This window comes from Seriola dumerili, unplaced genomic scaffold, assembly GCF_002260705.1.
Source record: "Seriola dumerili isolate Sdu_G_001 unplaced genomic scaffold, Sdu_1.0 BDQW01000024.1, whole genome shotgun sequence".
In the NCBI taxonomy this organism is placed as follows: domain Eukaryota; kingdom Metazoa; phylum Chordata; class Actinopteri; order Carangiformes; family Carangidae; genus Seriola; species Seriola dumerili.
The window spans coordinates 738,093-765,817 of NW_019174279.1; the positions used below are offsets into that span (position 1 = coordinate 738,093).

The window sequence follows — 27,725 nt, forward strand, 5'->3', positions numbered from 1 at the left end:
TTCACACTTTATGTTTATCAGATTTCTAAGCGTGAAAACATTGCTTTTTGTTCAGTGACATGAGCTGCAGCCTGTTATGTCACCGCTCACTCTAATTGAAACAGTCTTCTAATAAATGGATGCTAAAATGGAATCTGTATTTATGACTATGACTTTGAAAAAATAAAGTGTTTCTGATGGTTTGATTACACCGAAAACCACACAACAAGGTGAAATTACACAGAGGAAAACAAGAGCAAGTTGTTGGTGTTGGAAGAGGGGACTTTGCTTGGGAACCAATGATCTCAGTTCCAGTTCAAGGGTGCATACAAATTACTACTAATTCTAGATATGTGTGTAAATATGCATGTACACGTGTAGTATGTGTGCATGAGTTAGTTTTATATTAATTCTTCACAGATAATTTTTAACCAGCTCTAATGACAAATGTGATACGGTACAAAACTGACCCTGAACTGAGCAGTTTCACCTTGACGTACGCGGTGGAATGCTAAAGCAGCTGAAAGTGGCGTTGTTATTGTGTGTGTAGGTGGGTGGGTGGGTGGGTGTGGGTGTGTGTGTGTGTGTTTGTACGTGTGTGTGTGTATGTGAGGCTGATTAGCAGTTATTGGAGCAACAGGGGCACTGAGTCACAAACTTTTCTGAAGTAAACTGGACCAGTTTAAGAGGCTCCACATCATGGCACTCCCCATGGATTACCTGACTTTGGCTTTTTTACCAACAACCATCCATCTAGCTGACGCTCAACTATGTGTCTAGAATGCTACTTTAGTAGCTCCTAGGTCACCAACTATCTCAGATAGTGTTAGAAAAGTGTGAAGTGTTACATTTTTAAACCTTGACAAGGGAAGAATAAGTATTTGAGGCCATGGGGAACTCAGAGAGTGTATGGTGGATTGTAGTGGAGTGCGCCTGCAGGATCCTCGGTGTTTCCACAGCAACAGGTAAAATCTACATAAAAACAAACAAAAGAATTATAGCAACATTAGATTTAGAGTCATGTGTATCACTTATTGTTTCAGTATGGACATGATTTAGTTCTTTGGATACACAAGCAGATGCACAATAGATCCTCTTTCGTCTATATTCGTCTGGTCAGTCAGAACTTGTTGTGAAAATATAAATAAAGACTTACAATAAAACATAATATGTTATCAGTAATAGTAGTAGCAGTAGTAGTAATATTAGTAGTACAAGACCATTTTAAGCTCTCCTGCGGGGGGGGGGGGGGGGGGGGGGGGGGGGGGGGGGGGGGGGGGGGGGGGGGGGGGGGGGGGGGGGGTGGGGGGTGGGGTGGGTTTTTTTTATTTAAATTATGATGGGGGGGGGTTTGGGGGGGGGGGGGGCGTGGGTTTTTTGGGGGGGGGGGTTGGGTTTTGTTTTAAATTAACGGTGGGGGGAGTAGGAGGGGGGGGGGGGGGGGGTTTTTTTGTGGGGGGGGGGGTTTGGTTTGGGGGGGGGGGGGGGGGGGGGGTTATCCAGCTGGGTTTTTTAAGGATTTCATAAACCTGAGATGTTAGAGGGTCAGATGAGGATGTTGGCTAACTGTATTCTTGACCTCCAAGAAGGCCAAACCATCTCTTGGCAGAGATACGGCGCTATAAAAACATACTACCCCCCCCCCCATTCCTCTGTTTTCCCGAGGCACACTGGGACAGATTGCATGGAGCTCTCTTAGCCACATTAAATCATCACGGGGGAAATGACTCTCTGGTTGCTGGGGGACCCCCCCCACTTAAATTCAAACAGCTGCAGACACTGAACATTCACTGAGAGACATGTGCCTCACATCGCACCAAAACCAAGTCTCTGCATCAAGCTGGGTTACAGGGCTTACATGATCACAAGCTGTTAAACATTCACACCTACATGAGTTTTCCCAGCATTATTCTATATGTGTGTGTGTGTGTGTGTGTGTGTACGTTTATGGCATGTCTGCATGTGCCTACGTCTAGTCTGCCTGTGTGTTCGCATGTCTGCATGTCTGTGTTGGCCTGTCTGCCTCTCTGTGTGTGTTCTATAGACAGACATACACGCAGGGAGCGCATATATGTTAATTTCCAGCTGGTGTGTATGCAGCGTTAATTCCTCTCACACTCTATAAACTACCAGAAACCATTTAGCTGCATTCCCTTGATTTCCCTCCGGTGCTGATTCTATCTCTGAATTTCTGGTAAGCAAGCCAGAGAAATTGCTTCCATGTGTTTGGTGGCGATCACCACTTAACCATGCTTACTTCTTTTATACCTCATAGGAAAAAGATTGGTTATTAAAACAGGCTTTTCTTTGTAGTTTTTGAGGCTTTGTTGTCATCAGATTTTAGATCATTCCATGTGTTAAATGTGTTTTTCTGTCAGCACTGTCAGGAATAGTTAGACATTTAGGGGTTTCTTGCTGAGAGTTCGATGAGAGGATTGATAGAATGCTCATATCTGGATGTTAAATATACATGGGGTTTGTTAGCTTATCATAAAGACCGGAGACAGTGGGAAACAGTGAGCCTTGGATTTGCCCAAAGGTGGCTAGCTTACCTGCCAAGCCAGGAAGTTATACCGTGCCTGGCCAAGAAACAGTCCAGCACATAACCCCAAGTAAAACCACAAGGTCAAGCTGTAACGTCAATTAGTGAGCTTTAGAGGTGCTGGTAGGAAGATTTTGATTCTTTTGGACAGAGTCAGGCTGGCTGTTTGCAAATGTTTCCAATCTTTATGCTAAGCTAAGCTAACTGGCTGCTGGCAGTAGTTTTACATTTACCGCACAGACATTGGATTGGTATCAAACTTTCCATCTCACTCTCAGCAAGAAAGCACATACGCATATTTCCTACAATATCATACTTTATCTTTAAAATATTAGCAATGTGGGAGTAGTGCAAGTATCTAAATTCAATTAAATCAATTCATTTATGCCTTCAGGGAAATCCCTCTTAGCTTCTCCCACAGTGGTAAGGTCAGAGGTTAAAGGAAACTATAGAAGATGATCTTGCTTAAAAAGAGCAATAAATTGGAAACTTCCAGCTGCAGCCGAGCATCCCTTTTTTACAGAAAGCGTGTACTTTTGTTGAGATATAGTGATTATAAATAGAAGAATAGATGGAATACTGTTCTGTATCATTTGTCACTCATAAGCCCAAGATGTCAGACAGGAGGAGCGGTTATCAACACATTTTGACATCTTTATTTCACTGGCAGAAACTCTGTGATGTGTTAAGTGTCCACTCAAATGAAATTACCTAGCCTGCTGGCAGTGATATCATAATTGCAAGCATGAATAAGCTATTAGCAAAAATTTTGTGACCATAATGGAAACAATTACAGCAATTACCAAAAGAAAGTGTTTTATATTTATGTAAGGCACATCATCAGTTCAATACTATGCCCTGGAACGTAAAGCATGACTTCAAGTTGGGCCACTTTAGGTCAGCTCAAGTCAATCTTTACTGCTCAATGAGGGAACAAGTGGTTTTCAGCCAGGACTTAAATTAGTTTCTCACAACTGCCCTAAACATCACAGCAATGTGACAAAGATATATAAGATAAATATGGCAAAAAACAGTAAAAGCAGCACGACACAAAGTTGCATCACAGGGGAAATGTCAACAGTATTCACATAAGTTTTAGACAACTGCAACTCAGGCAATAAGGAGAAAATCATGAGCTAAGTCTGACATCTGGTGGACAGAGTCTGCTCACCAGTAACTCTCAGGGAAAAAAAGGAAATGATCTACCTGTTTCCTTTCCAGTGTTGTGCGCTGTGGGAGTAGAGACCCTGCAACAGGGAGAATTCAACAGCCTCGGCATCTACTTAATGTAAGTGCATGTGTTTTGTTGTCTACCTCACAAATATAATGTAAAAATTTAAACCTAGCAAAGCACTCCTGACTCTGGCCTACTCGAGACTAAAGTGGGCGCATTACTGAGTTACATACAGGCCGTGTGGAGAGAACATGCAGCCTGAGGGCTTTTAGAAAACACAACACTGTACCCTCCTTCATAATCGCTCATACAGTATATATACACTCTTGCAAGGAGATGTTGGGAAGGAGTCAGAGGGATGAAGCAAGGTGTAGAGGGCATAGTGGAGACCAGTCCTTCAGTGCTACTTCTAATTATATCTGGGGCTCAGAACTAAACTCCCACAGAGCCAAAGGAAAACATCTCCCAGAGGAGCCCAGAAATGCACGATTGTTTATTCTGTCAGTACACACAAATGCAGATGAACGCTGTATTCCTACACACACACACACACAACACACACACACACACACACACACACACACACACACACACACACACACACACACACACACACACCATTGCCTTACTACATTTGTGGGGACCTAGGATTGACATAATGCATTCTCAAGCCACTAACCGTAACTTTAACTATCACAATTGAATGCCTAAGCCAAACCCTGACCTTATTCTAACTCTAATTTTAAAACCAAGTCTTGTTTAAACTGGTGGGATCCAGCACTTTCGTCCCCACAAACTGTCACACCCCACAAGTATGCTGAGCTCCTCGGTTTTGGACCCCACAATTATAGAAAAACAAAGCAACACACACACACGCACACATACGCACACACACACACACACACACACATACACACACACAAAAAAAGACTCATAAATGCAGAGTCTTTTGCACCATATGAAGGCGATTTCTCTTTGTGTTTGTCACAGGCAACTTGAGGTCCTACCCACATTTTGCCCATTTGTCAAAACAATTTAGCAATGCATTCCTCATGCACCAACATCTAGATAAGATACAAAGAAACGGGCATATTTAGACCTAGTTTACATAGTTTAGAGGCAGTTTGCTGATTTTATCACTGAGACTTTGTCAGTTTCATCTGGCTCTAAACTCTCCTCCCAGGGTGTCATCTCTTGCCATCATGATGTTTGAGCTGGCCTATTTCCTGCATGCTCTCCTGTCTATGTGTCTGCCGTGAGTAAACAACACTCGACTGCAACATCTGTGTTTTTGCACTGATACTAAATAAACAGAGGGGAAACCACACACAGTAAAATTCTCTTAGGTCATTTTTAACCTACTATGTAGTTTGTCAGTGCAAAGCAGGTATAGGAAGCTAAATTTAAACATGGATTTTGTCAGTCATGACTCCTGACAGGAAGATATTAGCATGTGTGCTTGTCTCCTTCCTCATCTTCTCCCCCTTTATCTCGATAGCTGTCCTCCAGACTGGCAGCTGTTCGTGTTGTGGGGGAAGATGGCTCATATTGGAGGCTTCCACAAGTTCCTCTATTACTCCATCATGTCAGTGGTCTGCTTCTTGCACCCTGTGTTGGTGTGGCATGCAATTATCCCAGGTAAATTGGCACCAGCAGGTACAAAACTTAAACTAATAATTGGAGCACTGTTTACTGTACTATTAATCTCATATTTGGTCTTTCGAATAGAAAACCTTTTAACATGTTGTTCACTGTATTATTTACACCTGTATAGAAAAAGAAATATGTTTTCTGATTCCAGGGACAATGCTTCTGGTGACAGCCTTTTTCTACTTCATACTCAGCAAGAAAACAAAGGCCACGTCTCCCAAAAGGCCACAGGAGAGCTACGGCGATCAAGGCCCGACCACTGTCTGCGTGACGGAGAGAGCAGGCTCGGAGAGCAGCGTTTCATTCTTCCACATGATGACAGGAAGGAGAGGAGGGGGACTGGTTCTCGCAGCCAGAGACCGCTGCCTCAGCCTGGGAGAGAGAGGAGAGAGCGTCCAGGCTATGCTGGAGCTGGAGCAGACAGCAGCAGCTAAAGACACAGACAGGGGGAGGAGGGGGAGGAAAGAGAGGAGGCTGATCAGCCTCAGAGATAGGGAGGAGCCTGTGGAGGGAGAGATGGAGGAGATGGACGGCTTCTGTGAGCCGGAGCCAGACACCACCTCAGACACTGCACCTATGATTACTGACTGAACGTCCCTCTGCGCTCAGACTGAGCTGCTTACTGATATCACATGATGGAGAGCATGGGTAATTTAGTCATACTGACTGTGTGCAAGCAGCTGGTGCTGCACTGTGGCTGTCTTTCATTTAGCTGAAAATACCAATATAAAATGTCTGACCCACCAAAATAACACTTTTAAGCATTTTCTAACTAAAATATCAAGATTTTTCTGATAATTTTTTTATTAAATGTTCTGTTGATTTATATATTTTTTACTTCAAAAAGATCTATTTGTACACTATGAAAATGTATTATGGAAAATAAACTATGAAGTATTTTTAACAACTGCATCAAATGTATAAATTCAAAGAAATTAAACCATTTGTACCTACATGTGCACGTGGGTGGCTTTTAATCTGATAGCCTGGTTTTGCAGAGCCAGCACAGATTGAAGAGCAGACATTAACGTCGCGCAATCCAATCCAGTTACTGCAGCATACATTATTCATGAGGTGGTAAATTAGATCAGCTGTTTCATCCATTCAGCGTCAGAGAAAAGTATGTGCGAAAGTGAGTGAGAGCAGCAGGCATTGAGAGCTTGTGCAGGTGCAATGTGCTGTAGTCACATTCAAGTCTCCTCATTGTGTGTTTGTCATGTGCGCGTGGTGACCATGGAGACGGAGCTCTGGGAGGAGCGCAGGCGTTATTATGGTGATGAGAGAAACATCAGATCACCCACCAGAGCGCCAATATAGGCCTTCACCAAAACACATCCAATGTGCCAGCACACCAAAAATAATTTAGAAATAAAAATAATGGTAATAATAATAATAATTAATAATATGTCATATGCTGTGCGTTGATGATGTTAATAGGGTGCGTGAATCAGACTTACACTCTATAAATCACCTTGAAATGAGCATATTCATGACACAAAGGTGAGCATGAAAAGCCTGTTATTGTTTCAATTGTTTTTCTTTTTTCCCATCATGCTACACAGGATACAATCCTCCATACAGACCATCCTCTTTTGTTCAGGTCATAAATCAATACTGTTTTTGCTCTGTCAAAACACAGGCAAACACACTGCACACACACTGTACACACACACCAGATTCCTCGGTCCTTTGTTCACTGAAGTGTAGGTATATAACTGTATGTAGCCTTAAGAGGCAACATCTCTGCAGCATCAAAGCTAAGGAGAGAATCAATAAAAGCAGAGAGCCTCATTCATCAGAAAACACCTCACTGAGAAGTGGAGCCAGACAGCAGACTTGTGAAAAAACACATACACATATATACATAGCCTGTGGGTGAAACAACTGGGTTATTCTCTATATTAGACACAATCTACATCAGCAGCTGCTACATGGTATCATTCCTTCTTTCCTTGTTTTTTTTTTTTTTGTTCTATATATCAAAGCCATGACATGTGAGTCCAGTCAGGAGATGTTTTGGTGCTTTATGGAGAGAACAGGGAGTCTTTGTGCGGAGTTTTCTGAGGCCGCTCAGTTGGCCATAATCAGGGCTGCATTGTCCTCTTCACAAGGATATCTGGTCAATTAGCAGCCGAGTGACCCAATAAGAAACAAAAGAGAGGGAAAAGAACGTCAGTATTTCCACACCACTTCCATAAACGCCCCACCAACTTCTTCCTCCTGTACCCATGTCCTTTTAGAATGAGTTGTTCTCTGTGAGGGAAATTATTCAGCTGCTATGCTGCTGGAACAACTTACTTCCTCTGTGCATGTTAAATCATAAATCCTATTCAGACAGGGAGAGAGCGAGAGAGAGAGGGAGACAGAGAGAGAGAGAGAGACTTCCTACAGCTTGTGTTTCCACCCTACAATAGTTTCCTAGATGGCAGATCCAGGCTCAAAAACAGGATGGGTGAAGTAAATCTTAACAGGTCACAGAGACTTCTTCCTTTACTGCTGTGCTGGAGAAGAAAAACCAGGGCCAGTGTTTTAGTGATGGCTGTGCTAGAGAGATTAGATTTTTTTTATCACTGCACATGTGATAAGGAAATCAATATACAGAGCTAGTTCTTTGAATTGTTTGTTTTTTGCAACTGATTTGATTCTGTCAAAAAAGGAAAAAACATAAAACACAACAAACAAAAACTTAACAGTAAAGGTGATAAAATAAAATAAAATTCAAGCATGATAAAAGATACAAACATTTAAGTAATAAAACACACCTATTAGTCCATCCTTTAAAAGAGATTCTAATAGATTATAGGTCAAAATCACAAAATTAGCATAGTAAAAAAAATGTTGTCTAATGATGATCCTCTGAGCTTTTGTCATCAAAGAGCAGAATGCAAGACACTGCTGTGAACTCAGATGCACCTTGATCAGGAGGAGAGAGGTATGCAGCCCTGATTGCGTTAGCCCCGCCCACTCTGAGTGCTGATTGGCTGAGGTGTTCCAGTACGGGCCTTCTATTGGATCACCCTGTTGTCAGTTTTATCCTCCAGCTCTGAACGCCGCACGTCCGGGGAGGCATGAAGATAACGAAGGAGTAGCGGGATAGCGAACATCGCTGGAAGATATACGGAAGAAGACGGTGGACGCGCTCTGCTATGGTAAGAAACAAACTGATCAAATCTACTGCAGGGTATTTTTTATAGGAAAAGAGAAGGAGGGAGGAAACTTTACCTAGAAAATCACGCGGTTAAACCCTGAAAACAAACAAAATGAATTGGGGTTCTGAAGTTGGACGCAGGTTTCTAACGGTAACAGTTGTTTTGTTTTTTGCATCCAGGAACATTAATACTGTTGCGGCTGCTACAAAACTTTCCTTTTCGTGAGCTTTTATTTGTTTTTCTCAATTATTAAAACTAGACGTTCATTACAGTAATGGCTGCAATACAAATAGATCATTCTTCATGAAGTGATTTGCAAGGAAATGTCAGCGTTTGTCTCGAAATTCAGACTGCACTGTGTGCGCTATTTGGAGCACTCCTGGACATTTTACGCATGGGAATGGATCGACTTCGGGGCGCAGCTGGCAGTGTAGGTGCGATAATTGGATACGAATCTCGCGATGATCAAACCAATTAGCAGACCTGCAATGAAGGTTCTTTGTCCACCGAGGGAGCTTACACACACACACACGCACACACACACACACACACACACACACACACAGAGGTAGAGAAGAGAAGAGAAATTCACCAAAACCTCAGCATCACCCAGTAAAATGACCTCTATCTTCTTTGTACAGCTCCAAGCCTTTGGTCCATCTCCTGTGCAGCCATGTGCAGTGGCTGAATAATTCATAATAATGGTGACAGACTGGAATCCTTTAAGTTATGGAATATTTATACACCCATTATTATGTATAAATATGTATGAGAGATAGACTGACCATCCCATCCCATTATGCACCTACTCTGTCAGCAGTTTCCTTGGATGAAAGTGGAGATGGGCAGAGGTCATTACAGGGAGGGAGGAGGGCTGATATAGGTGCAGCCATTGCCTCAGTAATTAACATAAACATTGTTGGATTTTCATAAAGACCATGAAGAGTCCATTAGAATAGTTTGGATTTGGATTTCAATCTTTTAACTACGTGAGAATAGTAAGAGGAGCAGCGGTGTGAGAGAAATTCAAACGACTTGTCTCCTATTTTGTCCTCAGTGTTCATTGTTCAGCTGAAATTGTGCCTCACTTCCCGGAGTCACTTCCCATTCAGACAGTTGTGTGGTCAGTACTGGGCAGTCTAGTTTCCTGGTTTTTGTGGTGACTACTACTGCTCATGCAAGCATTACCCCCCCCCCCCCCCCCCCCATAAGAAACTTCTGCTTCAGCTGCAAGAAAAGCTAAAGAATCACCTCCTCTATCATGTGACCAAATGATACAATGCAAGTCCACAGCTCATCTCAGACAGTGGGCTGCTGGGAGAGTCCCAACCAAGAGCTCAGAGTTTTAAGCACTTTGGAGTAAAGACTACATTAAAGCCGCCCAGTGTCCTGCAGGCTCTGTCCCCGCAGGTGTTGTCAGTGTGAAGAGAGACCACAGTCCTTGTTAATTTGAAACAATACGACACTGTGTCATCAAGCTGCTTAATGGACCATCAGTGACTAAGACGGAGCCATTTCTTCTACACCGGATGAGGATCTCAATGAAGTTCGGTGTACATCGCACTTTAGACACTAGGTGGCACCATCGTGACATCAGCGTCATGGTTATGTGGCTTAAGTGACAGGTATTATAGAGGCAAGTGTTCGAATGTAACATCCAATGTTTGTTCAAAGTATAGGCTACAGTGTGTTACAGTTAAAGGAGAGAGTATTCCTGCATTTTAACAAGACATTTCTTTCTTTTCTTATTCATATAATCTTAATACAATTCCTATAGAAAAACCTATATCGTAAAAAGGGAAACTCACTATAGAAAAAATCCTAAACTCAGACCTCAGACTATGACCTAAGATTCAAAATCACATCACCTTTACTTTAACCTTTAATCACAATTAAAAGTTTGACTTCAGATAAGACAAATCTGTTACTAGTGAGTACAACACCATTACACCTTGTTCATTAACACACTACTAAAAGTTGTTAATGAATCAGTTGTCAGTGTGTATTGAAGACTGTGCTTACCTTTGCATTACATGTGGATGTGCAGTGTGTCGCAGAAAAGGTGAAGTAAATCTGCAATTTGTGTTCAAGAGTCAAGAAGCTTGACAAAGTTTATTTCTTTGCTGATAGTAAATATTGAGGTTTGGGGTGTTTTGTCTAAAAGCAGTAGTAGTACTAAATCCTCAATTACAAGCTTGTGTGCTAAATTATACCTAAGTAAAAGTGCAGAGCTATTATTAGCAAAATATATTTTAAAATATCAAAAGTATTTATTATGACAGCAGAATCGCAGAACAGAATGTGTTTGAGTATTTGTATATTGTTATTGTGTTAATATAATGATTACTTTAACCTGCATTTTTATGTATTTGGTTAAGATGTAGTAATCTTTTAATTATTGACATTCTGTTGGGTAGTTTCTTATTGAACAATTCAGGAAGTAACTACAGCTGTAATACAATGTCTGTATAATTGATTAAGTACTGGAGTAAGTGTGCTTAGGATTTTAAGGGTGAATTTCTGTTGGTTGCATGCCATCCAGAAACAAGACAGTTATCCGGACAGCTGGTCACATATCCTCTCAGTTGGTATCCTGCTTAATCCCATCTGCAATGAATTATTTTGGGCTTCAGAGGAACCTCAATCCTTTCACTGAGTTCATCAATAACACACCAAATATGGAAAAAAAAACATCCTCACCCAGCTCTGCCTGTGACAAAGAGGAGCTTGTTGAGCCGCTTACTTTCACTTTCTGTTCTACCATCATGTGCCATGAAGCGTTGAGTGATCTCATGGGATTGTATCAACAGACCAAATTAATTCCTTTTGGTGGGAAAGGACACAGGCTGGCACATGCCTTGGTTATTCAATATCTCTTATTCAGATTGGTGTGAGTGCAGGGCAAAAGTATCGTGTGTGTGTGTGTGTGTGCGTGTTTATGGGATGTATCCTGTCACATGCTTTACAAGAAATCTCGGAGCTGCTTTGAAGCAGGGTTATCAGCCACCCGCCATAAACACTCACTTTCAATGCCCCACGCCCTTATCACCTGAATGTGTCCGTCTGTTTGTTCAACACCAAACAACAGTCCATCATAAGCGTGTACAACATTACAACATGCGCCATCACTGGTGTCTTGTTTTCCAAACCATCACCAGCGAATGTTTCTACATGAACTCTGTAGATTTGACAGTAGAGATAAACTCCTGTTCTAACTTTGAGATATTTGTGCAGATGTTTTAAATGAGATATGTTTGTCTGTGCCCGTTGCTGATTCACATCCTGTAGTTTATTAACCAAAGCTGAGACTGTGGCTTAAGTGACCTCTCATATCCTGCCAAGGAAGTAATCATCCCTCAGTTCTCCTGTCAGGAGCTTTAACAAAAAAAAGCACACAAGGCAACACTATTGTTCAGATATATTTATTACAAAAAAAAAAGACACAATGTCACAAAAAAAATTCCCATGTTCATATAAAAATAAATAACCGACAAAGTGTTCAGTTAGCTTTTACAGGTGCATACACAGAACTACACATAAACAATATACTGACCATTTGATAGTGTTTTAAAGCTAAAGTTTAACATTTCTGACAAGCCTCCAGGGCTTAATTTTTAACATTACATCAGTCATTTGCTCAAAAAAAAAACAGCCCCCTGCTTCTGGCCTAGAAGATCAGTTTGATTTACAGCCCAGGCAGCAATTCAGGGGAACTTGTTGTCTGAGCTGTGAGACAATTGTAGAAGTGGTAGTGTGCTGTTTCTGTTTAACAGCAGCTGGTGGCCTGGAGTTAAGAGTCCAACAGTTTGGCGTTTGGTTTCTCCGTGTGTGCCCACTTCTCGCCACGCAGTAGCTTTATTTCATTTGGCAGGATGGTTGATTATTGGGAGTTTGAGGATCAGGCTTTCACGTTATGGCCGCGGCTCCTCTGTCGAGACCGCTGGCGCTGACCTCCTCTCCCTCTCCCTCTCCCTCTCCTCCTCTTCAGGCACAGTTTCACATCACGACCCATTTTATGAGTTCTGGAAAACACACAGAGAAGTGCAAACTTTAGTGTGGAGGTAGAGCTGGGAATGTGCTCCTGTAGTATCAGACAGTGTGTAGAATAAAAAACTAAAACAAACCTCTTAGCTTGTTAGATGTGATCATGCATTAATAGCTTATATAGGAGAACCCATTAAAACCACTAAGAAAGATAATACTAAAGTCAAGTATTACCAGCTTGCTGGAGGCAAAACTAGGTGCTTTGTTATTACAAGAACTGGCTTGGCAACAAATAAGATACTGTTGGCCATGATTTACGGGAAATATGAAGATGGGTGGAACCCTTCTATAACCAAATAAGACCTTGAATATTCTGCGATCTGTTGTTGTCGTGTGCAAAGGTCATTGCTAAATTTAATTTTTTAACCTAAATTAAAGGATTGTGTGATCCTCTTGGGTTTACAAAGCTTTAGTGTCCGTTAGGATTACAAAGACCTCACAAAGCCAGGGTTTTCAGGACATGTTTACTGTTCATGCCCTGAATGAGTGTCTGTACTAATAGATAAGTTTCACTGATAAAGGCACTCACCTATTCCAGCAGCGAATAAGCTGTTGGCCCATCGGCGCCTCTGGATTCAGACACACTTGCTCGTTGTTACTCTTCAGTGTCACTCTGAAAAACACATGTAAAAATCCACACTTTGAGTCACATTCATCTGGATGTGCGTGTGCGAGAATGTGTGTGTCTGCAGGATCTGGTACTCACATGACTGTGATTTTGCTGCAGCTTGGGCTCTTTTGGTAGACTGTGAGCTCTTTCAGTTGCCCTCTGACGCCTGGTTGTATATGTGGGCACAAGCATCTTCCCGGGACAAACGTGCTGTCTGACTCTCTCACTGCACGGACACAGTAACGGGATTACAGGTTAATTCGATACCGTGCAACACGAGCACGGATTTAAGTTACTGCAAGTTCACATGTTAAAGACCGTTTTGCCCAAATAAAGCGAGAATCCACATTTTTACTGAATCCAGATTTTATCAAAGAAAAACACACGGATACAAGCATAGATCAATCTGTAGATTCTTACCTGCAATCAGAACGCAGCAGAGGCTCAGGAAGGTGACCTGACAGACGGACTGAAGGTAAAGCTTCATATTGGAGGCAAGCTGAGCGTTGACACTGAGCCTCTGAGCCACATGTGGCTGTTTTATACTCATGCTCCTCCCCCGCTCACTCAGAGCTGGGCTTTCCGAACCAGGAAATTCCCCACGGCACTTTCCCTCTGAAATCAGGACGCAGTCATCAGGATACAGGGATCAGGGACAGCATTCCTCCAGTTTTGTCGGAGGAGACTTGACACCCTGAAGGACAAAGTTATTGATGAATTTCCCCTTTTTTTTCCTACCGTGCACTGACTTTATTCGGCTAAAAAGACAGCGGTTGTGTTCTGTAAAACTGTGCCAGAGAGACAACTGTGTTTCTTATCATTAGTACAGTGTATGCCAATTTTCAATAAGAAGCCGCACACAGAGGCAGGAGTTGTCCTTGAATGAGACTTGAAAACACAGCGTTAGTTTCCAGGCTTTGTTAGGCTTAGCCACAACAACACGACTTCTATCAGTTTGTTGGCTGTGTGTCAACAACACCATGTGATTTCTCCTGATTTCCGTCTCCCGCTTTCCAAGAGAAGAAAAACTTTCGAATGCTCGAATTGAATCAAAATGAAATATGGCAGCACATTACATTCATATGCATATTGAGATAATACAATCCATATGTCGTTTTTAACATTTGTTACTCTTTTCATCTGCCACAGCTGCGCACGAGACAGAATGGGTGAGCCTCAGACCTACGTGAAGCTCAGCGAGGAGAAACATATACCAAAGTAAGTCCTTTTAGTTTCCTCACTGCAAGGTATTTATCTACAATAAAGTAATCTCACAGTGGTGATTGCATATATTAAATTTCATCCTTTCTTGCATCGTGAGAGCTAATCTTTCCTCTGTGGTCTTGTGTTCACATTCAGGTCTGACATCTTGTCACTACTGAGGACCTACAACTGTTATCATGAAGGGAAAAACTTCCAGCTGAGGACTCGTGAGGTAAGACAAGCTCAGCTGCAGACATGCCACCTGACAGGAGACGCTGCTGGTGGACATAAAAGCGTTAACAGGGAGAGTAACTGATAATGCCTTGGTGGAGGGTTGGTGGACGGGTGTGGGTTGCACACATAACAAAACTGGAACCAGTTTGATTCTTAGACAAGATAATGAGAATTAAAAATCTGAAACCAAATAAGCTTCCAATATGGTGACTGTTCTGAGTTCAGATCTGCGATTACTGGCTTCTTGTCCAACATACCAAAGGACTTGCAAACCACAAGCAGCCTCCCCTTACCCTCAAGAATAAAATGGAAATGGAGGGAGGGAGGGAGTTGTGGATTTCAGTCATATGTACTCACTGCTTAGCAAAGCAATTCTATGGTAAACGCCTGCTGTTTGCGGTTTGTTCTGCAAAGCTGTTTGTAAGAGGTTTGGTTATTTGTTTGATAAGTTTTCTGATTTTATGGTCGGGAGTTCCCCTTTGTAGTCACAAGCAGGTTTTTGAGAACGGGATATTGTGTGCGTGTGTGTGTGTGTGTGTGTGTGTGCATGTGTGTGTGTTTGTGTGTGTCTATGGGCAGGGCACGGCAGGGTGGTCATGATCTGTCCCTCTTTTTTGGTCCCCCCAGCCAGACTCACTACATTTTCTCATTCTGGGAAAATCCCCCACATTCACAGACCTGATGTAGGTACATGCATTATACACATGTAAAATATAGGGACCAGTGATATCATAATATTGACTCAATATTAACCAAAAGTAAGGATGCAATATCTCGAACCTCTAAAACAGATGAAGATATTTAACAGAACTCATTATAAAGAATGACTCAACACACTGAATTACAACTGAGTAACAAGTGATTTTTCAGCTGAAACTTTAATATGGAATTTTGATAGCGTGTCATTTTTTTTAACTTTGCTGAAAATGCATGTCACTTTGTAATTCAACCAAAACATGTTGCGTCACTAATGTCTAAAGAGATTCAGTCCAGACTAGAATCACCTAAATATTCATTTCTTAAGTGTGATATAAAAAAAAAAAGGTTACTACACCGAGAACTGTTGATTCTACAGCACATTTCTTCTGTGTTATTGCTCAGGTTGTCCAAGGATCCAGTTCCAGGAAAGAAATGTTGACAACAGACAAACAAGGAGTTAAGGGTCAATGGGGACAATGACTCGCTTATATAAGCTAAAAATGCATAACATCTACTCTTTCTGCATTCACTTATATTTTGTCAAAATCAATATATAGTAATTGCTTAATTGGTAATTAAATATTAACTGTAAAGCCGTGACAAAGCAATGTTTTAGTCTGATACAGTATATTGCAAACTGTTCAGTCTAGTTCGAGCAAAAATATTGTAAAAAACTGCTAAGAAACAAAGCGAAAGACAGCATTGTTAGATCAGTCTAGTTGATGACAAAAATTGAAACTTAACTGAAGCCACAAAGCTATACCAACACGACCTGATTATCCAGGTGATGTGAAATTTGATTCTGATGAATAAACGTTCAGTTGAAAGTGGGAAAAAAAACAAAAAAACAAGTCTGTTCCAGCTCCACCGTTCAGACTGTTCTGGAAAGGTTCATGAGTTCAAGCTACAGAAACTTTTTTAAGAATGAGAGTTTGTTCGTGACCTTTGAAATAGCAGCTGACAAAACAGTATCATTCAGCAGCTGTTCTGGAGATTTCAGTCAAAGATGTTGAAAATTCAGTTTCAAGGTTGTGTGAAAAGCTCCAGAACAGCAACTAAATGTCTGGTTTGTCGACTGCTTTTTTCCGATGTCGAGAATTAATTTCCAATTTCAACTTAAACAAACAAGGATGAAGTGTCCTTAAAGGAGATACAGTATTTGCTTATTTCAGAGAAAACTTACAAATAGCCCCTTTAAATTTGAATGTCGACTGTTGGGCAGCATCATCTGCTGATGAGGATCACGTGACATTGTGATATAACCAAAAGCTTCAGAAAAGCTACCTAATTAACTGTATTGTTAGAGTAGGATATGTCATTGCCATAATTTAAGTCCAGACTGTTCTCGTCTGTGGTTCCCCGATGATGGAACGAGCCATTGAATGCCATCAGAGCAGGGGCGTCCCTCTCTATCTTCAGAAATCTCTTGAAGACTAACTTCTTTTCTGAGAGCACCTCCTCACCAAACACCTTTAACACCATAACATGCCTAACTAGCAGGTACTATGCACTTCTTTGCTTGATCTCCTTGCATTTGTGAAATAGATATAGTAGCACTCATGCCAAGATCCCCTACTGCTGCCCCATAAAGCATCTGCTGTAATGTAATGTAATGTAGGATATGTGGTAATGAAAAAGCCCTTTTGCAAAATACACTGAAATAATGTCGAAAACTATAATGGTGCATATGTAAAATTCTTTATTTTTTTGCTATAATAATTTATACATAACATACATAGTGACAAAGCTAGAACTCTTTAACCTCATGGACCACATAGACTGAGACTAAAGGTTAGTCATGACTGACTCATTGGATATTTGGTGGATATGAGGGACAAAATATATTACTCATCAGTGAAATTCTTGGGGTTGAATCTGGCCTAAGACCAAAATTGGGAAACTCATAATGAACTTGATGAAAACGAGCCTTAGACTTGCACCATCACTCCCATACAGAGCTTCACTGTGTTCATATTTACCTTACATGTCTTTCTCTTTGTTTTAATTGTTGGGCAACTGTCCAGACCAATGTGAACAGGCTCTGTGTGGGAAAAAGAAGTGGGAAAAGACGGTTTGAAATGGCACAGGGATATGAAAGGGTTTGTTTTTTAAGATTGCGCCATGATTGAGCTCTGCAGGTGTAGTCAGGTGATGTGTATTAGTCATGTTGTGGCAGGACATGTCAGGTGGTTGGAGGTTCGGCACCATCCAAGAAATTTTGAGGAGAAAACAAGCTCTAACATATATTCCTACTAAGAGTACAACTGTGTTATGCGTAAAAACAAAAATGTAGATGATGCTGATTGCTGGAGGCATATTCTTCTTTCGCTGTTCACACATCAGAGCGAGACCTTTGCTGGAGCCAGTACTGATTCACTGTCTTGCTTAAGAGCGCTTCAGCATGGTGCATTTGTGGTAAAAGGGATTTAAACTTTGGTCTTCTGATTCAAGGAATAGTCATTTTAACAACTAAACCAACCTGTTACTACAGAATGTGTTCACATTATAATGTGGAAGTCAAATGATTCCAGTCTGATCTGAGTCACCACTGGGCAACACTCGCGTGGCTGACAGTATTGTGCCTGTGCTTGTCTGCTCTAACACCACATATCGGTCTATGTGCATGCAGCTCACCCTAGTGGCTGCATCGAACACTTTTCAGGTTAAAACGCCACCACTGCAGCACCACCGGTTACCACTAGATGTCAGTGGCATGCTGTTTTTTTTGTTTGTTTTTTTTTTTAGATGTGCAGCTCACTGCAAAGAATTTTTTTTTTAGATGTGCAGCTCACTGCAAAGAAATCACTAGTATGGTCGGCCTGTAAGAAGAAGTAGCAGCAGTAGCACAACAACACCAAAATACTCCACGTACAAGTCCAGCATTTATATTAAATTAAAGTATTGATCTTAAGTTAAAGTATGTAATTATTATCAGCAAACTGAACTACTCATTTAAATGGACCTGTGAGTTTTATATTATTAGATATATATGCAGGTGGGTGACAAACCCACATAAAGTATGTTGAAATGTCGCTCCATCCCGAGCCTCCAGAACAGCTTCACTGTTCCTCGTCATAGATCCTCCAAGTCTCTGAACTCCTCTGGAGAAATGAACAGCATTCTTCCAAAATATGTATTTTCCTTGGGTGGTATGATAATGGTGGTGAAGAGCGCTGTCTAATACCAAAATCATCCATACAGTAGGTGTTCAGTTAGGTTGAGATCTGGTGAGTGTGACGACTGTGACATATGATTCACATCATTTTAACATTTTAAAGTAATTATTACACACTTTTTTTTAAGGGTGTGGATAAACTGTATGCTACAGAAATGTTTGATGAGCAGAGCAGATTTACAAAGCACAACACAGACCTTCTGAGCTCCTTCATGCAGCTTTTTTTCTCAGGAATATAAGCCAAGCTCACATCACTTCCTGCACATAAATTAAATCAGTACATTTTATTTAAAAATAAATACTATTTTAAAATCATCATCACCTTCAGTGACTGCTTTTTAATAATCGCCTCTAACGTAGCTGCTCCAAGATCCTGCGCCGTGGGGCCACCGGTGAAGAGTATAAATTACACATAATAAATGCAATAGCCTATATTTAATCTATCAACAGGGACTCCAATGTAATGAGCACTAGTATTACTAGTATTACTGTGACAGATTGTGCGATACGATTCATGATTAGTTGAAATGATCATTTTTGCAAGGAAGTGTTCATGGTTGTATCTAAAAGGATGGCTGTAATACTTTTCAAAGATTTGTTACAACGTACTCCATCCCTGTCAGCCATTTTTTAGTTAGCTTTATTAGCATAGTGGTTTTAAAGTAGCAGGCGAAACATGCATCACATTTTGCCCGAGAAACTACATATGAATTTACCTGTAATTGTATAAGTACTACTGAGGAGGAAGTGGGTAAACACTGAAATAATCATGACTCCTATATTATCGCTGTGGAATTGGTGGCGTTACAAGTCTTCCCATGTTACCACCATACTCGGTCTCCCTACTCAAATACTGTAAAACTTTACTTGAGTCCAGTATTTGAATGTTGCAATCCAAAACTGGCCTGTAGACACAACCTCTTACAGTGTTTTAGTACATCCGTGCTACGTGGATGCAGCCCTGGCAGTAGCTTTTCAACCAGGGCAGCAGCTAAGTATACTGATGACCAAAAATATTGATTACTTTTTTAAATTAATCATTAAGTTTCTCAAATGTAAGAAAATAATAAAAATGTTAATCACAAGTTCCCAGTTTATGATAGAAAACAGAAAACCAGCAGAAAATTCTCACGTTTGAAAATCTGGAACCAGAAAATACTCGGTGTAGACAGAGCAACTAGAAATGGCAGACAATAAATATGTTCATGGTTATTTTAGTATTTTATTACAAACTATATCCTTTACATCTTTACAAAATATTAAACAATGTAAACACGTAGACTTCAGTCCTCAGTGCATAGAAATAAATAGATCTTCACATATGGTGATTTCGTCTTTGCTCAGACATCGTTGTAAGTCCCTTCATACGGTGCTCTGTTTTAATCCTCATACAAAGAGCAGGTTCTTCCAGCCTTGTTTCATTGTGAGATATTCCACCAAAGTGCCGACAGGACACGGCAACAACGTCTCCCTTCAAGTCCTTATCTGTCCAAACAGCCAGTCCATGGGGTCTTTGCCCTTGCTGTCTCGTTCTCTGCCCATCTTGAGAGAAAAATCCTCTGTGCTGTTTAGACTCAGACTGGAAGGTCTGGAAGTCCTTAGTGCGCGGGGAGAGCCGCGAGGAAGCGAGGCTGAGACAGAAAGCTTCATCTGAGCCTTTGAGAACTGGCGTAGCCTGGGGGACCTCTGGAGTCTGACGGGGCCGCAGCTCGGGGCCTCAACAGGGCGGGCGAGGGCCTGGATACTGGTCATGTACTCCTCTAGAGATTGGGAGCCCTGGGTAGACTGGGAGGATGATGGATGGACAGGCAAGTCCTCCAGCGTCTCAGTAATGGTGGGTAAGAGAGGCAGAGAAAGCAACAACTGCCTGCGTTTCATGCTGCATTAGGGAGAGGAAAAATCAAAAAGTCAGATAACAAGACAATATGTTAAGTTGCTACAATCCCTCTAAAATCCCTCCAATTGTACATATAGCTGAACTGTAATAAAGAATAACTGATAATGGAAAAAGAAAGAAAGAAACACTCTCACCTTTGATTCTTCAGTTAATGTGTATGACACGCAGAGTGAAACAGAGTGATGTCTGGTCCGCTCAGTTGAGTATGACTGGACCGGAGTGTGTATCCAGGCTTTATAGAGGCACACTGCAGCAGAGCGATTAACCACGACTGCCAAAAATAGCCCTGCTGACCTTACTCACATCTATGGGAATGTGTGTGCGTGTGTGTGTGTGTGTGTGTGTGTGTGTGTGTGTGTGTGTGTGTGTGTGTGTGTGTGTGTGTTTGTGTGTGTGCGTGAGGGTGTGTCCATGCCTGTTCAGGAAACTCAGGAGTGGCGGGTTAGCAAGGTTCAGTGCTGCAGCTGCTCTGAATGTTTATGTTCCCGAAACAATGAAGCCCTGGGAGCGATCTGACACACCTCCAAAAACCTACTTTCTGCTTCTCCTCTCCCTCCTCTGACATTTACATCCATCTACTGACATATTAAAATGATTTTTATCCATCTCAAAACGGTAATAAAAACTGACTGTGTTTATCTCCAGCAGTAGTATTCTTTCAGCTGTCAAGCTTCATTTTCATTCCTCTGCTGTATAACATAACAAATATGTCATCCACAAGTTTATCCAGTGAGTGTCCTCAGTGGAATACTTTTCTGCCTAACTCTCAAATTGTAGAGCTTTAATTACAACCAGTCAGATGTCTTTTGATTATTTAAGTGACATATGTTTCTCTGTCAGACAAATTAATCAAAAAGTACAAAAAGGGTTTGCACATCCACCTTTTAATTCATTTTTCTGGACTTTTTGACCGTGGTTACTTGCACCGCATAGCTCCCTCTCTCTGGCTTTGTCTTTGGTTGAGTGGGATGTGTTATTCTTCTACCCCCCGGACAATTTGCTTATGAAAAATTCACCATTTGCCTGAGCAGAGTGAGGCCAAAGTTTTGTAGTTAAGTATTTAAATGACAAGCTCTCACATCCTAATGACTCGTGGTACTGCAAGATCAACCATTTAATCTTAAACGCTGTACAGTATGTACAGATACAGCCGTCCACACTCATATATATACTAAATTAGTCACACTTTGTAATACTTTTATAATACTTTATCCTGAAATATCTTTTCATTTATTCAACAAACCAACAAACCATAAATTACTTGGGTTTAATCAAAAATGCTGCAGGGTAACCACAAACCACAAAGGGCTGCATTGTATTATGTGATATCAAATTAGATATAGTGATTAGATATAGTATCTACTGGGTGTGACAATCAAAGATTACGTGTGTTATGTGTGATTACGGTTACGATTGTGGTGTAACATCTGATTTATTACTGATTCAGTTAATAATTTGCACAAAAAAAAATTGGCTGACCACTTTGTTTTGGTTTTACATTGAAACACTGTTTTTATTTTCTGAGCAGTGCGGACATTTTCTTCTAATTTTAGAGTTTCAGTTTTGTGAAATCAAAACGGCTCCCCCTGTGTGTACGTGACCCAAAGCAGCCACGGCTCTGTTCCCATTATTTCTGCCTCCTCAGACGTGACTTCACCCTTGTACTGTGTTGGAAAAGGGTGGGTGGAGCCTTACGAGTTTTCTCCAAGATGAGAGGGCTCACCCTGTAGCTGTGAGCGGCTGCTCCTGCACGTACACCTGACACTGAGCCACTATGGCGGGCGGCCAGCAGGATATCCCCCCCTGACCGTGCCTGCTGATAATTATTGTTATATGATTGTGTGTTTCTGTGTGTATGTGTGTGCAGGAGGATGGGGGGCTCATCCTCGAGGGGTTGCTGAACATCTACTGGGGCCTACGCCGACCAATCAGGCTTCAGATGTACGATGACAATGAAAGATTCCGTCTCAACCGGTACAACGACCTTATCCACACTGACACACAGATGCCTCCATGTACTGAACAAACAGATGTGGGCCAGCAATATTAGCAGGGACCTCTCACACAGTAGCGGAGAAAGTCTGCATCTTGAAACTCTAACCCCACCCTGTATTATTTAGTTGAGGAAGCTGGGGAAACTCCTTTTACCTGAGTACTGACAATTCGGGATTTTCTTCTTCTTTTTTTTGCCAATATCTTTGGAATTAAGATAAGATAATATAAGACAGGGGAAATTTACAGCAGCTCAGAAAGCAGTCTAAAGAGGTAGCTAATGAAATCTGGAAAAAACTAAATAAGACACAAAGGAATGACATCCAAAAGATAAATATTTGCATTGGAAACACATTTTAAATGTCCATAACATTCACTGGTATTCTCTGAGATTTGATGGTTTTCTGTCACATATGATAATAAATTCAATATATTTGGGTTTAGGATATTTAGGATTTTTCACTGTTTTCTTACATTTTATGACCAAAACAATAATTATATTCATCAAGAAAATGATTGGCTGATTAATCAATAATGCCAATAATTGATAGTTGCAATGCTAGTCAAAAATGTAGACAGTGGTGTAGTGGAAGTAAATAGGCTTAATGAAAAAGAGGAGTTAAGAACTACTGAATTATTTTTGCAAATCACGTGGATGCATTTTAAATTTTGTACACTTTAAAGAACAAACAGTGAGCATCTTCTCCCTCTGTCTTTCTACAGAAACGATAGGTCTTCTGTGTCATCGGCGATGTCTAACAATAATTCACTGGGCAGAGAAATTGGACCAGCGAGTGAGTGATATACACGTGCAGTCATTGTCACACATGCACAGTCACACTCACACACACACACACACCTGATGGATTACTGTAGATTATACACACACATACTGAAACCGATTAGAGCTCCACAAGTGCTTCATTCAGCGCTTCCAGTGGAAAGGTTGGCTCACATGTTGAGAGCAGATTATTGTGAGAGGCCAGATCAGATCACCAACACTATAAATAAGCAGGGTTAGACTTAGTCATGTGGCTGACATTGGCCTTTTAAAGCAGTTTTATCAACTGCTGACATCTCACAGATAGACAGTGCACCGATTTTATTCACTCCCCCTGCTAACACGGATCACTGTTTTGGCTCTCACTATAAAGTTTTGTCACGTGTTGATCTTAATGCTGGATTTAAAATTCTGATGAAAACTGAACCCTCACAGCTCAGTTGAAATGGTTAGGTATTTTTTATTTAACCTGGACAGAGCAAAGGAGTACACGTTAATAATATGTGTGTATTATACCAAAGTTACTTTTAGCGTTGAACTAAAACAAACTGACAGGCCTAACATTAGTGTCTGAGTTAAAACTGTTTTGCATTGGATGGGATTGGAAAAAAGATAATCTAGAAACCATTTAAGTATCATTTAATATATGGTGATGTTGGTGCTTATCTCATTAATGAATGTATACCATGCAAAGGGTGAAAGTTTGGTATCTTTTTATTTGTTTATTCATATGGAGTTTGCCACTTTCTGCCACTTATATTATGTTGAAAGACATGTGATGCAGGACGGCAGGTATTTTGGTTGGATACAGACACATTTATAAGCTTCATAGTAAAATGGCTCTTCAAAAAATATGTGGACAGTGAATATGAGCATGATATAGTGCATATTGGCTTTAAAATTAGTTTCAAATGTTGGGCAAATTCTATATAAGAAAGGAAATATATAAGAAAAGCCTACATGTCCTGGCATAGAGAATATAGAAGGGCTTTTAGAAGAAAATTATTCATTTTTAACCAGGAAAAATACTGTTAATGAGCCAAGTTTTGTTCATTTTTTCAAAAGAAAGTAAGCTGAACCAGTGAATGCAGTTACTTCAATTTAGTTTGACTGACTGAATCAAAGTAAATAGTATATAGTACAAAGTTTTTGTCTGACGTATATAAAAACAGCTGATGCATGTGTTAAGAGGGGTGTGTTTTTGTTTACGTGCATCCCTGAGGTGGTGACATGGGTGGTCAGGAGGAAGAGGATTCTCCTCAGCTGCTGAGGACCAGGAGTGACGCTTCCTTCATGCGGGTTCAGAGGAGGTCAAAGACACACACCGCCAGAGACTTGCAGCGTTTGCGCACACACAGGTTCTCCATCAACGGACACTTCTACAACCACAAGGTACAATAAACAGAACACAGACACAAGCACACACGTTAATTTATCCCGCTGTTGACACATCTCCAGGTGCAGAGGGGCAGTGGTTTCCTGTGCGGGTGTGTGCCTGCACTTGTGCTTGGTCTCACAATAGCCTGCTGTAGGCGGATTTTATTAATGTGCCACAGAATACAAGGTTACACTGAGTTCCTTCATCAGTTTCTCCTGACTACACTGCGTGTGTGTGTGTGTGTGTGTGTGTGTGTGTGTGTGTTATTGAACAGATTCCAGCTGCAGACTGAGGGATTTCCTTTCTGTTTTAGATTTCCGGTTCAAAATGTCCCAAGGTGTTCAAGTCCAGGAATCCCTGCTCACATCAAGGAGTCACGAGTGTTTCTAATACTTTGTGTCCTCTCAGTTATAGATTTCTACATGTTTGTTTCTCTTGCCCTCAGACATCTGTATTTACTCCCGCCTATGGTTCGGTCACTAATGTACGAGTAAACAGCTCCATGACGACTGAACAAGTCCTCAACCTGCTGCTGCACAAGTTTAGGGTAAGCAGTGAGCTGATGGTGGTGTTTCTGTAAAACTTAAAACTAGAAGTAATCTGTATTTTTTTTCTGTCTTTGAAGGTGGAGAATAATTCTGAAGAGTTTGTCCTTTATATGGTGCACGAGTCTGGCGGTAAGTTTTATAGTTCATGTGGTTTTGTCACTAGAAATGTGTTTTTTGTGTATCTGTGTGGAGTGTGTATGTTTGTGGTCAGTGGCTTTCTTTGACTGTGACCCTTGTAGAGAGGACCTGCCTGAGGGATGGTGAATACCCACTGGTGGCTCGGGTGCTTTACGGACCCTGTGAGAAGATTTCCAAGATCTTCATCATGGAGGCCGACCTGGGAGAGGAAGTCACGTATGATGTGAGTCTGGGCCTCGTGCCACCACTCTCTCTGTTCTCTCATCTTGTTCACGATACATGACCCTTTTTCTTTTTTATGTGCAGTCCTCCATATGGACACACAAGGAAACAATGGACCAGTGATAGACAGTTGGGTTAAATTTAGCAAGCCGAGGAAAGATATCCTGTTTTGGGACTGATGTAACAATAGACTAATTTGACCAACTGTATGTTGTGACTGCACTGAGCAATATAAATAAAACCAGATTGTTGCTGGAGATGTTTTCTGGATTGTCTATAATTGAATCACTCCCATACGTAGGCCTATATATATATATATATATCAACTCATTAACTCAAGTTTAAATGTCAGATCATCTCAATAACAAAAAAAAATAAATCTCATTTACTTCAAGTGATATCTAGATATAGTTTTGGTTTTGTGTGTGCAGGATTTGAAATAGAAACCTATTATTTCTGCCTTGACTTCAACACAATGGAGGTGACTAAAATTTTGTTTGTGTTGCTTAGAGCATTAAAAGATTGCATTTAAATTATTCCACAGTAATGTTTCTTTCCAGAATTAACCTCCATGTTACTCTGGATGAACTACAGAAAGAGTCTTTATAAAGACGGTTCTACACATCCAGGACAACAGGGAAGCTGTGGAAACAGATTTAATTGTTGTGCTCTTTAAATTTTTAATTAAAAAAAATGTGAGTTTTGTTTGATTGTTGTAATTGTGATGAATTTGTGTAATATAATTGTAGAGATATCCTACTGTGTTTTACCCTCTATTGGAAAGGATCATCTTTTGTTGCAGACAGTCAACGCAGTTCATCTTTTAGTATTTTATTTTACATTTTTATCGTTTTATTCTTATTTTATGGACAGACAAAAGAAATATGACAGCTATTTGTATGCCTATGTAACTACAGTATGGGTGGATGCAGTTTCAGATAATTGATGCGTAGCTCACTTGAGCGTATATGTTTGAATCATTTTCTCCACAGGTTGCCCAGTACATTAAGTTTGAGATCCCTGTTTTAGACAGCTTTGTCGAGAAACTTAAAGAGGAAGAAGAACGTGAGATAAACAAACTAACCAAAAAGTAAGTCAACAATCTCTCAGGGTTTCAAAACTAGCTTCAGTCTAGACAAAGCCTTCCTTAATGACATAGCTAATTTCATTATGTGAAGCCAATATCGATGTCTCCCGCTGGCATTACGCAATCAAAACAAGGCTGCTTCCCTTCAATGAGGACAGTGTTTGTGTGAAAAATTCATCACTCACTGCTCTCATGATTATGTAATCATTTGACTCATATGACTAATATTTCAGCCCTTTTACCCCTATATGTGTAGTGTGTGTGTGTGTGTGTGTGTGTGCGTGTGTGTGTGTGTGTGTGTGTGTCACTGTGACGATGACTGTTGACTTGCGGCATGTGGGCTCAAACATGATTTTTTTTTTTTTTTACACGTACAGGCATATTTTACAATCTGCATGCATGCACACATTGTAACTTCTAGCGTTAACCTATAAACATAAGGTGTAGTCTATTTTGAGTCAATCCAACATACACCTTCCTGCTGCCATAAATACTGGCTAATGTGTATAAATCGACAGCTGAAAATAGTAGCAAACAAATTCACTATTTACATTTGCTAAAAACTGCATTGCCCATCTGTTTTTTTTTTATGAAACTATATATTTGTGACCAGTTTTAAAGTTTTACATACAGTAGTAACTTGTGTAAAACTTATATTATGGAAATCAATGTATGTATTTGAATGTGTATTCATAATCATGTGTCATGTGCGCTTTCTCACCTCTTCAGGTACAGTGCTCTGAAGTCTATGATTCTACATCAACTCGAAGACAGAGCTCACACCAGTGACAGAGTGTAGAGCAGGCTGTGTACGGTTGTAACCCGTGTGTGTGTGTGTGTGTGTGTGTGTGTGTGTGTGTGTGTGTGTGTGTGTGTGTGAGAGAAGGGTGGGGGGGTGGGGGGCTTAATGTGAGGGAGGGGAGGTAGATTCGAGGTGTAATCAGCGGCCAGTAGGGGGTTAGGGGTGATGGTGCGTGGGGGCGGAGGCAATGCGTGGGGGCGTGACACTAATGATTGTTGATGTACTGTGGGAACATTTCCAGACACTGTAGTGAATGTAGAGTTAAAGGTAAAAGGGGAAAAGTAAAGGCTGCAATAGAACCAATACATGCACCAATGTGCTTCTACTTTTAGAATTACATATCCCAGCAGTTTGTATGATTGATCTGTTCTTTTAATGTTATTACTATTAAGTGCGTCACTGTTTTGATAACTCTGAAATT

At 40.9% G+C, this 27,725-nt stretch overlaps 3 protein-coding genes and 1 long non-coding RNA gene across 9 annotated transcripts; 2 read left to right on the top strand and 2 right to left on the bottom strand.

The window, feature by feature from the left end:
* Positions 1–642: 642 nt before the first annotated feature.
* Positions 643–6,077, top strand: tmem72 (transmembrane protein 72). The gene is made up of 5 exons (XM_022763468.1): positions 643–944; positions 3,743–3,809; positions 4,879–4,950; positions 5,194–5,333; positions 5,497–6,077. Exons 1-5 carry the CDS (start codon positions 869–871, stop codon positions 5,934–5,936), a joined length of 795 nt encoding a protein of 264 aa, XP_022619189.1. The 5' UTR covers positions 643–868; the 3' UTR covers positions 5,937–6,077.
* A 2,365-nt stretch (positions 6,078–8,442) lies between these two features.
* rassf4 (Ras association domain family member 4) lies at positions 8,443–27,363 on the top strand. Of its 6 annotated transcripts, XM_022763008.1 has the most exons (11): positions 8,443–8,494; positions 14,298–14,366; positions 14,508–14,583; positions 22,224–22,330; positions 23,072–23,142; positions 24,352–24,521; positions 24,953–25,054; positions 25,133–25,184; positions 25,295–25,416; positions 26,408–26,505; positions 27,232–27,363. In XM_022763008.1, the coding sequence occupies exons 2-11, from the start codon at positions 14,314–14,316 to the stop codon at positions 27,299–27,301; spliced, it is 921 nt and encodes a 306-aa protein (XP_022618729.1). In that variant the 5' UTR covers positions 8,443–8,494; positions 14,298–14,313; the 3' UTR covers positions 27,302–27,363. The 6 variants fall into 6 exon arrangements, with proteins under 6 accessions (XP_022618729.1, XP_022618722.1, XP_022618747.1 ...); XM_022763001.1 differs by lacking the exon at positions 8,443–8,494 and having other exon boundaries at positions 14,049–14,366; XM_022763026.1 differs by lacking the exon at positions 8,443–8,494 and having other exon boundaries at positions 14,049–14,366; positions 26,445–26,505; positions 27,232–27,321.
* On the bottom strand, positions 11,907–13,713 carry cxcl11 (C-X-C motif chemokine ligand 11). Its single transcript, XM_022763055.1, has 4 exons — positions 13,569–13,713; positions 13,245–13,374; positions 13,068–13,151; positions 11,907–12,516 (listed from the first exon to the last, which is right to left on the bottom strand). Exons 1-4 carry the CDS (start codon positions 13,696–13,698, stop codon positions 12,393–12,395), a joined length of 468 nt encoding a protein of 155 aa, XP_022618776.1. The 5' UTR covers positions 13,699–13,713; the 3' UTR covers positions 11,907–12,392.
* On the bottom strand, positions 19,662–20,580 carry LOC111234865. Its single transcript, XR_002665659.1, has 2 exons — positions 20,491–20,580; positions 19,662–20,338 (listed from the first exon to the last, which is right to left on the bottom strand). It is a non-coding gene; the product is annotated as an uncharacterized LOC111234865 (long non-coding RNA).
* Positions 27,364–27,725: the final 362 nt, after the last annotated feature.